General features: G+C 33.8%; 1 protein-coding gene across 1 annotated transcript; it reads right to left on the reverse strand.

Moving 5' to 3' along the window:
* Positions 1–8,971: 8,971 nt before the first annotated feature.
* Positions 8,972–10,380, reverse strand: LOC106314583 (putative ribonuclease H protein At1g65750). Its single transcript, XM_013752438.1, has 2 exons — positions 9,853–10,380; positions 8,972–9,745 (listed from the first exon to the last, which is right to left on the reverse strand). Exons 1-2 carry the CDS (start codon positions 10,378–10,380, stop codon positions 8,972–8,974), a joined length of 1,302 nt encoding a protein of 433 aa, XP_013607892.1.
* Positions 10,381–17,841: the final 7,461 nt, after the last annotated feature.

The raw sequence follows: 17,841 nt of genomic DNA on the forward strand, positions 1-17,841 counted from the left end.
GAGGAGAAAAGATGGAAAAATTACACTTTTCAACCTGTGGACTAAGGACAAGGAAGCTGTTAAGAAGTAGAGGAATGCAGATTGCATACGCCTGATCTACTTGGTCATCATTCTTTGTGTGGTTTTAGTGAGAGATGAGAAGGCTAATATCCCCCTCAAATACATCACGGTGGTCATGGATCTTGAGAAAGTTCGAAAGTATCTTTGGGGAGTTGCTGCTTATGACCTTCTCTGCAAGTCAATAGCCAAAAATCGTGACAAGCTGGAGGATAAGACTACTAGTTATGTGTTGGATGGATTCTCTTACGCCTTGCAAATTTGGGCAATGGAAGCGGTACCAAAGATTGGGAAGCTTCCTGGAAAAAAATTGGACAAGGGTTTTAAGAACGGTCCTAGATACATAAACTGGATGGGAGCTGCAAAGGTGTCATATGAATTGATCATTCGGTTGGAACAAATTATTACACCCGAGGTAATTATCTCTATTTAAGATGACTCAATCCCGTTTGAAATGAGTTTTTAGGATCTAACTTTCTTTACATTTCTTGTGTAGGATGACATCTATGCATACATCTCATGGACAAGAAATTATGATGTAGTCCAAGATCAGGCTTTTCGCAGAGCTGATGATGTGGAGGATGATAGAATCAAGGTTCTGATGGAGTTGATAAGGACTAAGCATGATTTTAGTGAGCATATTTGGGAAACTGAAGAAACTGCAGTGGTTTCTTTATCTCTTGATGATGAATCAGCTGTGAACGATGAAGCAAGCGTGAATGTTGAAGCAGCCGAGAGTGATGAAGACTTTTAGACTCCAGAAGAATCAAAGAACCTAGGCGCTAGATCAAAGAAGGGTAAAAAGAAGCTTCCGGATCGTGGTATGGAAAAAAGGAAGCAGAAGGTTCTCTCTAGTGGACCAAAGAAAGCGCCTTTTAATGAAGACATGAAGGTTTTTGTGACACAGTTGTTTGAGCAGAATTTCCCTGGAATGGAACAAAGGCTACAAAAACAGATGGCTGAGACATTTGAGCAAAAGCGGGCAGAGCTTAAAAATTCACACAAGGAAGCAAGTGTTGAAGTTGAGCTTAGAGAGCCTTCACCGACCAAGTCATCGACGATCCAGACACCGTTGAGGAGGTTCAAACGTGGGGTAAAGAAACATTAGTCTTCACCACTCTCTTAAATGTTATTTTGTCTTGCTTATTAGATGGTTTGCGTGTCAGTTTGTCTTATTTTCATATAAGATTTGGCCTGAATTTTGTGGTGTTTTATAAAGTCTCGGTTTGTAAGTGTGCTTTGTATGTAAGTGTCCTTGGTTTGTAAGTGTCTTGTTTGAAATTTATGTAATGGTTGTGAACTTTTAGTAACATATTTATGTAATGATCATGTATTTTAGTGTGTCAAATATTGGAACTATTTGCAAAATGTTCATGTATTGGCTGTTAATTGATTATTTATCGTGACATAACCGGATGCATCACAGAGTCTATTCGATGTGAATTTTAGTCAAGCAAATGATATGGGTCGCGGGATAGATAAGCAAGGGGTTTAAGGGCTTTCTCAGGCGTCGTATTTGCCAGATTTTGATCCATCTCAGACCAAAAAGGAAGACGACTGGTGGATTCCAATGACTTCAGTATGAGGTTCAAAGGATAAACCATTAAAGAAAGAAAATACAGTTCCACCGCCGTCACAGTGGAAGAAAAGGGGTAAAGAAAAAGGTTAAGGACTTCAGCTTAGCGATTCACCATTTCCCCAAGATGCTTATCCAGAGTCGTCACTTATAATATTTCCGAAGAGTCATAGAAAGGATTCACGGAATGGGCATTGATTCCAATAACTTTAACAATTGGTCATACATGCTTTAATTTATTTGTAGCTACAAGAGTAGTAAGTGCGGAAAAATGGCTTGGAAACGAGGTAATAAATCTTCTACTAATTTGGTGAATTTATCTTCGTAACACTTCTTCGTAGCTACATTAGTCAACTTTCATTGTGAATTTTCAGGAAATAGATGCAGTTATGTTTATATGGCGTGTGAACACTACTTTGAATCGTTGGGTCCTTCGCCGTGTTGCTTTTATGAGTGCTATGTTATGCCTCCAACTCGACGCTGCATACAACAAGTTTTTACCACACAAAAATTTCTATCAATTGCCTGATTTTCTTCTTGGGTATGGCATAGGAGAGCTTCCATCTCATGGGCGGACTGATCTAGTTTTGGGTGTTGATGTTGATCGTCTCTACTTTCCTCTGTTTGTAAATGTTAATCATTCACTCCTCTGCACGTCATAGTTTACATTTCTTCGTTTACAAAATTTAGCAATGTCCAATGCAGGTAATCACTGGATTGGTGTCTGTGTCAACATCATTGAAAGAAAAGTGGAAGTCTTTGATTGCGGTCGGGGAAAGAACAGACAATACATTGAGAAGTTTGCTGCTATGATTCCTAGGATAGTGAAATCCGTTGGACCACCAGAAATACATAAGCAGCTACTCCTCTCATCATATTCTATCGTGGATGTGCCTATGAAGATGAGATTGAACAAAACTTGTTGTGATTGCGGTGCATACGTGCTCAAGCACTTGGAATGCTCGCTGCTTGGTCTCGACCTCAGTTTAGTGGATGATGAAATCATCATGGGTTGCAGACAGAAGATTGGAGTGGACTTATGGGAGGCTGCATACGATCCCATCTTCGCTGAGTTTATGACACGATATATGCCTTTACCATGGGAGAGGTCTGAGGTCTTTGACCTCAAAGATGACTGATTAAGTGTCTAATTAGTGGTTTGGTTTTCTTAGAATTTATGTGGAAAAACTGTAGCTTATGATTTTATGGAAATATGAAACAACTCTAGTTTTGATTTTCTATGAATTATTAAACAACTTTAGCTTTGGGTTTGATTTTCTGCAAAGAATAGAATGCTACAAGATCATAAAACGTGAGGATCCAAACACATTGAAAATACAACAATAATTCATAATCAAACCCTAAACAAATCATAAATCCATAATTCATAATCAAACCCTAAACGCTATACAAAACCCTAAACCCATAACCGTAGACATGCCTTAAACAAACCCTTAACTATAACCAAAGTACAAATTAAACTATAGCCTCAAACACACGTGATATCTATTTATTCAATATTTATGTACATTGGTCACTAATTATGTACGTCCGTCTACTATCTTTGCAAGATGTTTTAACACTAATTTAGAGGATTCATAGATAAAGTTCTTGTAGTTTCTAGTCGATAAATTTAGTGTTTTTTCTGATCTGCCTTAGCGAGAGTACATATTATGGGAGTATGAAATGACATAGTTTTGCTAATTTTTTTGACCTACTCCCTCTTCTTCCTCATTCTTCATTGACAGAGGTAATTACAGCGGCGAAAATTTGAAAATCGACTCAATCATGTCTTCAGTCAATTCTTCATCCATTTCAAGAGATCGACTCGCCAAACTACGTGGAATTCCCACAAGATGAATTGCGGTAAGGCAGTGTCTCGTTTCACTTCAAAAACAGTTAAAAATCCGGGAAGATTATTTCATTATTGTCCTATGGGATCTGAAAAGGTTAGTCGTATAATCATATAACTGTCTCATTGTTGTCCGATGGGATCTGAGAAGGTTAATCTAAGTGTTTATTGGATGTTACTAATGAAGGAAAAAACCCACTTGTTCAAATGGACTGACAATTCAGTTGTTGAGGAAATTGAAGACTTCCAGGACCTGTTTGACGTGCTGCTCGTTGATAATTCCGAGTTTCAGAAATCAGTAAGAGCTGGTGAGGCCTTGATGAAACGCCATGAGAGTAGAATTGAAGAGATGGAAGATGCAATCGTACATTGTAAAGAGAAGACCTCAGAATGCATTAGAGAACTAAGGATCATAAAAGCTTTGTTTGTGTGTTGTTTGGTGATGGTGTTCATGTACCTTACCTATGCATGATGTTCAACAATGGCATCAAGTTCACGCCCAACAATTTTTATGTGCTTCCTCAATTTGTTGTTGTTTTTTTCCAAAGAAGTTTAAAACCATGTTTCTTGTTATTTCTTGGTGATTATCATCCACTATAACTAATAATTTTGCAAATACTTTGGTTATCACTAACATAAATCGATTTTTTTCAAGAGTTTAGCAACTACCAAATTGTCAAATAGAAGATCAATTTGTTTCAAGAGCAATAAGAAAAAAAAATAGAGACAGAAGAACACACATAACAAAGTAGATAGGTAAATCGAATGTTCCTCTCTTGTGTCCTTCGGTTCCACAATAGCTGCACTTGTGCTTTTTATTCTTTCTTGATCATTGAGAATATCTTGTCTTCTGCTGATTCATACCTTCTCTTTATTGGTCGACCAGCACTCTTTCTTGTCTTTGGTGGTAAAACCTTTGCAAGTTTAACCTCAGCTGGGACATTCCATTCAGATTCTAGAATTGCTATTGTATTAATGCATTCCACATAGGCAGTTCTCCACACTGCAATGGTGTATTAGGTGTCAGTAAATCTGTGCACTTTCATACATGTGTCAAAAAAAGTGATCAACATGGAGTCTATATGCTGAAAATACCAAAAATAAATAGGTCCCAAAGTACATGTGTTTATACTTCCATACCTCGTGAATAAATTGCAGGAATGGTGCGTTGGCAAGGAATTTTTCCTATATCAAACTTCCCACATGTTCATGTTCTTCTTTCCAAATCAACATGACAATCATATATGTCTCCTTTCACAAGCGATCTGAAGTTGTCAACCTTGTAAACATGGAATCTTTTTGCCTTCACAATTCTCCTATCAATCTTTCTCTCTACCTTAGCGGTTAAAGCATCAAGATGCTTTGAGCTTAAAAAGCGACGCTCATAGAACCATCGAGTCAACATTTCTCTTATACTATCAAGCAAAGGAATAACCATATATTCTCTAGGTATTCTCGGAACTGAATTTATTGACTCTGCAGGGTTCGTGGTCCTAATGTCATACCTGGAGCCAGGAAAGAGAGAATGAGCCCATTTGCGCACATCAGCCTCCCGTAGACATCTTCGAAGCTCAAGACTCATATCAAAAATTTCGGTGATACGTTCCTGAAATTCAGTGTACATATATCCCTGTGAAGCCTTTTCGACCAAGGCAGTCAACCCTTTTGTCTTGAAAAATGCAACCACATTGGTCAACAAGTGATGAATGCAAATTCCATGTTCTGATTGAGGGTAGACAGTCCCAATCGCTTTAGAAATAGACACATTTCTATCTGAGACAAAAGCTAGGTCTTGACAATTAGCAATAACCACTTTCAACTGTCTGAATAACCACCCCCATGAATCGTCATTCTCTGAATCAACAACCCCAAATGCAATCAGATACAACTTAGAGTTACCATCTACAGCAGTAACAACTAATAGAACTTCTTTGTATTTATTTTTCAGAAAAGTTTAATCAACTACAATCACCCTTCGCATTGCATTGTAGAATCCTCTAACTGATTGCCCAAATGGCATAAATAGATACATGAAATCTTCCCTTCTCATTAATTTCATAGTGAGTATGCGTACCAGGATTAGCTTCTTTAGTCATATGCAAATATGCTGGTATTTTAGCATAGCTGCGATCTGGTATACCTCTAGCAGCTGCAATAGCAAACTCACGAGCTTCCCAAGCGTGTCAATAAGTAATCTCACAACTATGCTCCAATCTCATAAATTGAATGATGTCATTTGCTTTTGCACATTGTTGGCATCATAAAATCGATGTTGTATCAGAGTCCCAATTGTTCTTGTTGACGCTGTTTTCCGAATTTATTTTTCTTTGAAGGAGCACATGAATGTCTTCCCTCGCACTGGTTGATCACGAAATATGTAGACCCATCTATACCTTCTACACGCACAGTCCAGTTACACAATGCATCCTTATATCGAATATACCACCATTTTCTCGTGGATTTGAAAACAGTGTAATCGAAATTATTCTTCATCGCCAAAATTTTCATTGTTGCCTTCAGAACCCCTTTACATCTGAAAATTTGATCCTTCTTCATGAAATCTCCTCTCCAAGCTCGACCATCATTTTTACTGTCTCCATTGTTTTGACAATCTCCAATGTTTTTGATCCTTAAAGCAGCATCACCGCAACCATCCGTAGCAACATGATCCTTCCTTCTAACACAAGACTCCTTTGACGGCTTCACAAACTCTGCTCGATTTGTCTCAGGAACTTCTTCATCCTCAACATTACTTGAATCACAAGGCTCCTTATTCAAATCGATAATGGCTCGTTCCTTTTTATTTACACCAGAAACATAGAACATGACACACAAGGTAGTAGACGAATCCCTCTTTGCATAGCCAATAAAATTAGATGCTTGCCGATCATTGGTGATAATAATTGGAGGATTCCCTCTTTGATTCAACAACGAATAACTGAACTCGGCAGTAACGACATTATGGTCCACCCCATAAACCTCACAGACGATGATCTTGAGCTGCTTCAACGTAGCAGTAGTTTCTAATGTTACCATTCGACCACGCCTTTCTTTGTCAACCACAAAACTCCACTCGTCACTGCAACTAGACATCTATTCACCAGATTTAACATAGAGTAGAACCATGTTGTATTGATAGAGAAAATAGATGATTATGTCGATGAAGAAGAGAGAAACACAAAGAACGAAGAGAAAAGATCGTGGGAGAAAGAGAAAAACATGGGAGTAAATATTCTATGAGATATTTAGGGAAGATTTAATTTAGATTTAGGAAACATCTTTAACCCAATATGGAAGTTTCCATATTTTCTAGATTTCCCTAGAATATATATCATAGCTTACGCAGAACATAGTAGAGTATATGAGAAACACATTCTTCCATAAGCGCCACATAAGGTAAAAGGTAGAACATGTTATGGCACAAAATATAGATAAAGTATATTATTGCGTTCTGGATATATGTCGTTATCAAGCTGTATGTATACTGCAGATATCTTTCTTGATTATAACGTTTCGAAATATAGTTGTGTTTGAAAATATAAGAAAGACTAGTTTACGTTCTATACCCACAATATATCTATGTATAAAACTTATTATCCAATTTGTAGAATAAGTAGATGACCAGAATGATTATTCTAACTGTAGCTAGAAGATAAAATAAAATATAATTCCACTTTTTTTAAAAAAAAACATTCAAAGATATATATTGTCATACTTATGTTTCCAATAGTTTTCATATTTTTTAACATTTTTAAAATTCAGTTTACTATTTTTCCCATAAGAAAAAGTAAAATATGTCCAGAACTGCCCTAAATATCAGAAATTCTAGTATGACAAATAAAATTTCAAAGTGTCTCATTTTTCCAATTTTCTATTTTAAGATTCTATTGATGTAAAGTGTTTCATTTTATTTTAGTTCTGCTCAAATCACTGGGAGACTTGACAACTCTTATTTTCGTTAAAAAATATTTGGATGCCGGGGCCCATGCCCCTTTGCTCCATACCCGAAACCGGCCATGTACTTTGATTGCACTTATAGTTATGAAGTTTGGTCATCCTTTTATGCTCGAGGCCATCATTTACATTATTTGTATCATGATTGTATTAAATGGATGAAAGTCCCATCTAGAGATAAAAATGTTGTTTCTGATCTTAAGATAAATGTTTCAAACTTCTTTATATGTGATTTAGAAGGAAAAGAATTCTCTGTTGTACACTAATATTGTCAGATCTTTTGTGTCGTTGACTGCGGAGATAAGCAGGGCCGACCCTGAGTGTTGGGGTCTGTAGCGACTTAGTAAAAAAAAAATGATTTTTTTTTTAAATTTAATGTTTATGTCAATGTAATTTTCTTTAAAAGTTTGGGAGGTAATATGTAAATGTTTCATTCGGTTTAATTCAGAACCGGTCATGTAGATAAGGAATATCCGGAGGACAAAGAGAACGTAAAAACCTTCCATCTACCTAGAGGTGGAAATCATGGATCTGGATCGTGGGTCTGGCCCGTAAAGGACTGTCGCGGTACGGTATTGGGATGAAGTTTTCTAGGCCCGTAAATTTGCGGGCCTCGCGAGACGGGTCTTTGAGGGACTGGGCCTTTTGCGGGATGGGCCGAAATGGGTCATGCGAGATTACATGGACCCGCATTTTTTTATTCATTTCTTATTTTACCAGAAAAAACGAGAAAGAGAATGAGAAGAAAGCGATTCTTGTGACTTTTCCCCCAGAAAATATAAGGAGTTCCGGCGATGATGATTCGAGCTCCAACGATGACGACTCCAGCTCCAGCGATGACGATTCGAGCTCTGGTAGTGTTTTGATTTGGTTTTCTCTTTTTATTACACACAACTATGAATTGCTTTATTACAATGTGATATTTCTTGTTTAAGTTAATTGATTTTGTTTTAAGTACTGTTAAGTGATGTTTTTCTTAAATTAAATTTGGTTACAATGGTGTTGTTTAGGACAAAAGTTAGTTGTATATCACGTCACTTGTATAATTTGGCAAAGTGATTCACGAATTTTTTTGCAATCCGAATAATTAAAAAGAGAGATGGTTTGATGAAGACATACAACGCTTGAACCAAATTATTACAAAGACAACAACTCAATCAGATTCAAACTTAACAAAAGATTATGCTGATAACAAAAGAAGGCTTTTAACTCAAGAACACAAACACAAATGGAGCTTTGTGGCATGGATTTTGGTAAGCTTTTGTGAAGCTTAGTGAGCTCTCTTCAACTCTCTTACACAAATTTTCTACTTCAACATTCATGTAAGAAGCTGTAGCAGGCCGTTTGATAAGGAGGCGTCCCGAGCGACGGTCCGCGAAGGCCTATACATTCTGCGGTACGGGTTTGGACCGGCATTTTGAAGACCGCAGCCCGCGCAGGACAGGCCCGCTATAGCGTATAAGTGTATGGACAAACGAAGAATAGGTGATCTCTTGTTTCCTCTCTTTCTCCACAAAATGGACAGCATTGGATCACTCCCCGTGTACACATTTTAACTCCTGTAGAAAGCATGTCCTTGACAGCAAGCCAAGCGATAAAGCATATCTAGGAACCCCTTGCGCAAACCAAATAATTCGATGCCATGGGACCATGTCATGTTTAACACGAATGATTTTCCATGTTGCTGAAGTTGAGAAACCAGCCTCGTATGTACCCTCCTCTTTCATCCATCTAGATGTATCCTTTACGCCTTCCGCCAAGACTAGACGCATCTCTTTGATCTGAGCGATGACTGGTTGTATTGCTCTGTCTCTTTTGTTCTGAAATTGCCACTCATTGTTCACTAGAACAGTCGATACAATAGCATTACGAACAATTCCCAGCTTCTGTGTACCGTGCTCTCCAATGAGCCTACCAATGGGGTGCCAAATATCAGTCAAAAACTGGACAGTTCTTCCATCATTAATGACCATTCGCACAAATTTCTTAGCTATATGCCGGAGTTGCAGTAGTTTCCGCCAAACCCAAGATCCTGAGACACCTTCCCTCACATCCCAAAAAGAACTTCCACAAAGCAGCATCCGTTTAACCCACAGTACCCATAAGGAATCAGCATTCTCAAAAATACGCCAAATCAGCTTCAAAGCAAATATTGTAGAAACTTCTCTTATACTGCGAACACCTAAGCCACCTTCTTGCTTTAATTTACAAACCTCTGGCCATGCTATCTTTGGTTTTGGTTGTGATGTTAGGCGAGCTACTCCACAAAAAGCTGAACACATGCTTTCAATCTCATCAATACAGCCCTGCGTGAGACAGAATGAAGAGCACCAAAAGTTGGTGATAATGGCTATATCAATTGCAATCTCTCCGCATACGCCAGGGCCTTGCTTGTCCAGTTGGGGAGCCGTGCCTTAATCTTCAATATCAGAGGCTCGTAGTCGTTCCGCGTCATTGTTTTTGTAGTAAGAGGCAGTCCGAGGTATTTGATGGGCAGAGCAGAGACTGATAAACCTACTTCTCCAGCGAAAATCTCCAAAGCCTGCTTCCCCCCACCCGCTGAAAAACCCGTAGACTTTGCTACATTTATGCAAAGACCTGAGATGTTGGCAAAATTCTGAAATACTTCCAGTGCGCCATTCAATGAGCTCGGTGACCCATCGAGGAACACTATGATGTCGTCAGCGAAGCTCAAATGAGTGAGATTAACTTCCTGACACATAGGATGGTGTCCAATTCTTCTTGTAGTCACTGCTTTGTTAATAAGCTTGGAGAGCACATTACTGACAATGACATACAGATAAGAGGAGAGTGAACATCCTTGCCTAATACCTCTTGAGCTGGAGAAGAACCCTTCAAGCTCACCATTGATAGATACTGAGAAGGCAGCAGTATCCATACACCTCATGATCCATGTAACAAACTGCTCTGGTATATTCATCGCACGCAGCGTAGGTACTCGACGAAACACCACTTCACAGTGTCAAAAGCTTTGGAAATATCTAGCTTTATCGTGGAGCGAGTGGAAACTGATGGTTTATGATAGTCTTTGACCACCTCTGTAGCCAACAAAACGTTCTCAAGGAGCAGACGGCCTTGAACAAATGCACACTGGTTCAACTCAATGGCTTGAGGGAGGAAAGCTTTAAGCCGCTTAGCCATGATCCTGGAGATTATCTTATTATACAGGACATTACAACATGCTATCGGCCTGAAGTCACTCATCTTCTCTGCGCTTAAAGTCCTCGGCGCCAGAGACAAAAGAGTAGCATTAGTGCTCCTTGGAAAAAAGCTGAACATAAAGAAAGACTGAACTGCAGTTATAACATCCTTCCCTACTACCGACCATGCTGCTTTGTAGAACTCCATTAGAAACCTGTCTGGCCCAGGTGTCTTATTTGCTGGCATAGAGAAGAGTGCTGTCCGAACTTCTTCATCTTGTATTGGCGCAACCAGAATCGCTGCATCCGCATTTGTGCACCGAAAATCTATTAACTCCTCCAACATTCCTTGGGAAACCTCTTCCGAAACAGTGGGTTGCCCCTGCAAGAATTCCTCATAATTTTCAAATACTTTCTCATGAATATATTAATTTGCTTAATAACTAAATGCAAATACAATAATATAAATATATAATAAGAAGTGACAAATACATACGATTTTAAACACTTGATTAATTATAACATGTAAATTATAAACTATTGTATTTGGAATAGTTATATAAACATTTAAGTATATGATCAATACTATTAAAAGGGAAAGAGTTTTAATAAATCTACCTATGAAAGTTATTTGGACCTTTTGATTACACTTATTTTTTTTTGGTCCTACAATTAGTCACTCTAATTATACATAATCAATAACTCTAACTACCTATGAAAAATTATGATGTTCGTGAGATATTAATTGTGTTACCATAAAAATTAACGAACACCCCTAATTTTGTGGGATCACAATCATTGTGATATGTGTGGGATATTAATATCACTAAGATCACAATCATATTAAAGCTAAAATAATATTCCATATTTTATACATGTACTAATAATATCATTAAACATTGTATCATGACATCTTATATAGTTTCAAATATTTACAAAATTAAATTTGATAAATCGCATATCATATGTTAAAATAAAATTATATTTATATTATGTTAACTTAATTTTTATAGAATGTATTATAATAAAAAAAATATTAATAAAGTTTAAAAACTATGAGAAATCTTACAAATATGTTCTATTGAATTAGTTAAAAAAATCTATCAAATAAATCTTAAACCATATCAATTTAACAAATGTAAAACTTATAAAATACACACAAAATATAATGAGAAAATAGGTTTGGGTACTCAAGTATTCGGATCGGTTCCTTTCTATCTTGGTTATTTGGATTCTAAACATTTAGACCCAAATAGATATTTGATTTTTTTTTATTCAGGTTTAGATGGGTTTTTTCATGTTCGGATCAGTTTGGAATCATAATTCAAATACATGTAAAATACATGTATTATTTGAGTATGTAGCATGGATAGGTCGGTTCATGTATTTAAGTTTTGACAAAGATCAGAAGTACCTGAAAACCTGAAAAATGATAGCGGGTTAATACCGTGTTTTGGCTTTTACCGTATTTTTATCATATTTTGTTTTATTAAATTCAAAATAGGACTATATACAGATTTATTGAATCTATCGGTTTGACTATGTTGCATATGTGTGTCTTAAATCTCTGTGCACCAGTAAAAGTCCAGCACTCGTGGGTCGGACAATTTGGAAAATTTACTTTTTCTAGATAAGTATGTATTCCTAAAGGATAAAGGAAATCATGTTTTGAGCCTGCTATAAATATGGGTCTAAGGGTTTGTAAGATTATTCATTCACACAATAATAAGAAACCCTAAACGGGTATTTGCCTTAATACGTTTTGTTCTCTAGTGTCTTCTTGATTAATTTGTGGTTGTTCACAACAGACTATATGTCTGGATTGGATATGAAAATACTATTTAAAATTCAAACATTATAATAGAGAAATTTTAAAATCATTTATTCCTAATAAAAACTTCAAAATTTATTCAAATTTTATCAAATGGACAACAAAAAAATACTCACGCTTCTCAAGCGCGGCTCAAAATCTAGTTAACAATAAAATATATACTGTTTATGTTCTAAAACAATAATTTATGTATAGAAAAGTGAAAATAAACATCCGCGCGGTTGCGCGGATCAAAATCTAGTGTATGTATTAAAATAATGAGAAAATGCACTTTCGTGTCTCTAAATTAGTAATACACATGTTAAATTATGTAAGTGAACACCTGGCTATTTTGTGTAAACTCCAACCCCCGCCCCCAAAAAAAATCTAGTTTTTTTTGTCTTAATGCTACTTATAACATATCCGATACGGAATCACTACTGTTGCTACAACAAAGAGACGTGATCTTGGGGGAATGAGAATCAGATTAACTTCACTTTTAAACGCAAAAACTATACGTTAAAAACAGGCATATATCCTATTTCCTTTTGTGGCAGAGATTGATTCTTACCAGCCTAAGAGAATCTATAACCACATATAACAAGGAACAGCCATGAGTTTGATTGATTAAACAAGAGATTCGTCTAGAATTAGATCACATACTTGAAGAACATTGTAAAGTGTTTTTTTTCTTCCGTTTAAAAAGAACATTATAAAGTTATTTCTTCATATAGATGGATTTGAGATTTTACATATATGAAGATATGTAGGCATATGTCCCCACATAATAATATGACTGAATATGTTTGCGCTCATCTAAAAATGGGGAGGCATGATTGACCTTAAGGCATTAAATTTTCAAGAGTTGGTTTCTTTTCGGATTTACCCAGTGGAAATTGATGTGCCTAGTGATAAAAAGGAATATAAATGGATTATTCTAGATATAGTTAAAAAGAGAAAGAAAAAAATTGCTCTATTAAACATCATGATCATAAAGTAGAATACAAATAAGTGAATAAAATATTGCACGTAAAAATGCTTTATTTTTCAAGAAACAATGCATTTGACTGCATAAACTGAATCTGGAAAACCTACAAAATTTTATATATACCAAATATCTGCTATATTGATTCAAAAGTTAATTAAGAATTTGTCTTCCTTAATAAGTCATATATATATCAACGAGTTTCTGATAATTATAGCTAGTTCAATATTCTCGTAAGGATTGTTAGATTCGTTTATTATGGGCTTCCAACTTAAAATCAATTGGTAATTAGTGGATTGGCTCTAACCTTTTTTATATATTATTTAATGTCCTATTGATTTTCCAATGTGGGATACATATCCCTTGATACCCCTCCTCGAGATGATGGCTCTTATCGGCCAGAAATCTCGGAAACTTTTTAAGACAGTTATACTCGGTCAAGCGAGCCAATTACGACCTATATACCCAGTCGGGTAGGGTTAATATTAATTAGGGGTTTAACTTATTAGGATCTGGGCTCTGATACCATGTTAGATTAGGGTTTATTACGGGCTTCCAACTTAAAACCAATTGGTAATTAGTGGATTGGCTCTAACCTTTTTTATATATTACTTAATGTCTTATTGATTTTCCAATATGGGATACATATCCCTTGATAAGGATATTAGGATTTAAAAATAATAATTAGAGTAAGTGATGTTCTAAAGTTACATTTGTGTATAAAAATTAAAACAGTGTTTATAACATTTGCAGACGCCATTACGCAGAAGTTAGGTTCAAAAGTGCCAATCATATAATTCTTTGATTAGTATACTAACATCTACTCTTTTCTTCTTTGTTTTTGTTACGGGTTCATGTGGCTCTACTTAATGTGAAGATAATAACTAAATGCTAATCCTTTTCTGATTTTTTTCTTTTATCATTAACTTTTTGATGTCGTTAATTTGTGGTTTAACACATTTTTGCGGAATATATGGGTCTTTTATGCTCTACTATTTATTGTTAAATTTTAAAACTATTATAAGAAAATTTTCCCATCGTAAATAGAATCAAAAAAAGAAAAGTTTTTGTCATTAATTAACTTGTATCCATAGAACATTTGACGTGACATAGATAATAAATATATAGGAGTTAATATCATTCTAATTGCCTTTACAAAAATAATTAAAATTTTTGAAATTACGAAATATTTTTGGCTGGACACATTTCGCTCTAGAAAACAAGAAAAATAAGAGTTGAGTTCACATTTCTTCATATACTATTTGTTGAAATACTGTAAAAAAGTTTTACTTACAGAAAGTATTATAAAATATTTTAACAAGAGACACTTCTGGTTTATATACTCCTTATTTATTCTTATTTAGTTTCTCTATACTTAAAGTCTCACATCCACAAACTAATTTGCTGTTATGGTGGCGATATTTGTGTAAACTGTGCAAACTATTCTATTAAAACAAAGTTCTATTTTATTGACAAGTTTTTAGACTGTTAAAATAGTTATAACTGTCCATCTAAAATTGACATTTTTAATAATATAAGTTTAAAGATAAGTATTATAGTCAATCAAAAAGTTCTAAGTTTTAAACTAATATTTGATTGTTTAGATTGTTTATGAACAATCCTAGATTTTCTCAGTTAAAATAAAATAATAATATTTACATATAAAATTAAAAATATTTTATATATATGTATATTAAGACTCGAAATATATTTATACAAATATCGTATATAATTATCAATATTTATAACAAACAATCAGATTTCTTTTAGCTATATCATATATACGTGTAATATTATATATTTAAATATTTTAAATTTATCTATTTTAATAAATAATAATATCTCTATACCAAGAAATCATATATTAGAAATATATATTTAATTCAAGTATGTATTTATTTATAATATATATTTATAGTTATGTAAGAAAGAAATCAGATTTCTTAAACTATAACCATATGTATATCTTATAATCTAAAATGACAACTGAAATTAATGATTATCTTTTTATGTATTGTTATATGAAATATTAAAATTTAAATATGTATAACTTTTAAATAAAATTACTATAATATATTTTATCGCAAATTGTTTAAGCTATCAAAGTAAATTTTTTATAAAATATTTTATATAAATTTATATGAACAAGATTACATATAATTTTTTCATCATTTAATTATATAAAAAAACTAAATTGTAATGTAATCTATAAACTATAAATATTTTTTATATATTTCTTAGTTAGAAACCATCGTATGAGTATTAGATGTTCTTAAAATATTAAAGTTATTCAAATTTTAAAATTATTCGTGAGAACTTTTTAACAAGTTCTTCAAAAAAAGTATATTTCACACATTATTAGGTCTGAAAATTCAATTTAAAATATTATTCATATAGTAGTATATAACTGTTAGTGAAAATCTTTAAAACTAATAATAGAAAATAGAACCGTGAATTTATATTCAACTCAATTACAATTTAAAGTAAAAATTAATAAAAATTATTTACTAGTTTTACAAATTTAAATAATTAATTTTCGATATTGTAAAAAGAACATAAGCCATGTATAATTAAAATAATTTATTTTACAAATATATATATGTATATATATATATAATATTCTGCGTTTTAATGCGGGTAGTATCCTAGTTAACAATTAAGTGCGAGGCTTTGGGATTGTTTTATGAATACGGACGGATAGAGACAGATTGGTATTAGTGCACATCTTATGGTTATAGAATAGGAGAAAGCAACTCGAGATACTAGGATTAGGAAACACTCTTATCCTCACCTCTCATCGTTAATAATAATCTAATCGTGCAATTATATGATCTAATCAATGTGTCAGCTAGCTAAAATTCAGAAGTATATTCTTTCCTTATGTTTTATTCGGGGCGATACGTATCCACAATAAATATAGTAAGTGGTTAGAAAGTGGCTTACGTAATCTTATAAGATAGGTTTAACAAGTAATTACTTAATTAGTTTCGGAAGGGTTTGTGGATCAGTGCCTTAATTTGATTATTTATACTATATAGTAGCCAATGAAAGTTTTTCTGTGAAAATGATGTTGAATTAGATCTATAGAATAAAACCAGTAGCAATATAGCATACAATCATATGGAGTTATATAAATGTGAATAAGCGATAGTATCGTCTTCATATCATTGTACCGAACTCTTTATTTTCATAATCACTGATTTAATATAAGTAAGACTACGAACCCCGAATATTAATAACTAATGGATCATGAAAGAAAAAAATGAAAACATGTAAATAAATAAATATGTGGAGGTGTTTTAAAGGTGGGAAAGTGGAGATATTGGGTTATAAATGCATCAATATATGTTTTCATATAGTTGAAGCTTATAATAGGTGAACGATCGCACTTTAATTTCTAGTGCACTCAGAATTTTTTTCTGCTTGCTATAGGAATTTCCAACGAAGATAGCATACTCCACGATGACGACTTAGGGGTCAACTGGGTTTACGCTATCACCCGCAAGAATAGTAACAGTTTTTGGTAATTTCTAGTGTTGTAGCTAGCGTTTTCAATTACGGTAAAATAAATAAAACTATTTATTTAAACACCTATATAAATATAAAAATAAAATATTTAGTTATTTTTTTTGAAATTAAAATAATATATATTCTAATATATATATATATATATTATATTTAAATTTATATTATAAACTTTAAACTAAAAATATTTGGTAAAAGCTTTTAGATATTAATATATATATACACATATATTTATAAAACCACAAATAATTTTTTTAAATTAATACTATGATTTTAAAATTTAAATAATATGATTTTGTATTTATAATTATATAAAATATTAATATTGTTAATTTATTATTTAACCGTTCACATTTGGTAGTCAACCAAGTTTCTAACCGTTGTACCGGTTTCAACCATCTGCATTCGCAAACTCTCAAACCGCTGCGTACATCAGTGATTTTATAGCACTTAGAAAGTTATGATTTTTAATCCACAACTTTTTTTTTTATTCTTCTCATCATTATAAATTTCATTATGTTTTTTTTCTGCTAAGAATGCTAATACATTTCATTATGTTAGTACATCATATCAATAATTGTGTTAATAAAATGGGCTTTTTGCAGAATTGACCTATAACTTAAAGTCAAACACAAAACTAACCTCTTTTTTTTTGAAAATTGGTTTTGCCCTATTCACCCCACAAGTTCATATAATTTACGAAAATGCCATCAATTTTTTTTTCTTTTTTTTTTCGAAAATGACATTTTTACTCTCTCACCCTCATCATCTTCAAGTAATTACAAGATTGCCATTGTCATCAATACCACAACCACCATGAACAACCAATTTGAAGCTCTTAATGCTCCCAAAATCGATTTGCCCTTCTTCTTTTTCCATTCTTGTGAACTAAACACAACATATCTCTCACTTTCTCTCCAC

Source organism: Brassica oleracea, chromosome C9 (genome assembly GCF_000695525.1).
Source record: "Brassica oleracea var. oleracea cultivar TO1000 chromosome C9, BOL, whole genome shotgun sequence".
Classification (NCBI taxonomy): Eukaryota; Viridiplantae; Streptophyta; class Magnoliopsida; order Brassicales; family Brassicaceae; genus Brassica; species Brassica oleracea.

Excerpts from the sequence above, each read along its gene's own strand:
- LOC106314583 (XM_013752438.1), bottom strand. The coding sequence starts at position 10,380 with ATGAATATACCAGAGCAGTTTGTTACATGGATCATGAGGTGTATGGAT. Across the intron at positions 9,746-9,852 it reads CTCTGATATTGAAGATTAAG|GGCTGTATTGATGAGATTGA; the intron begins GCACGGCTCCCC and ends TGTCTCACGCAG.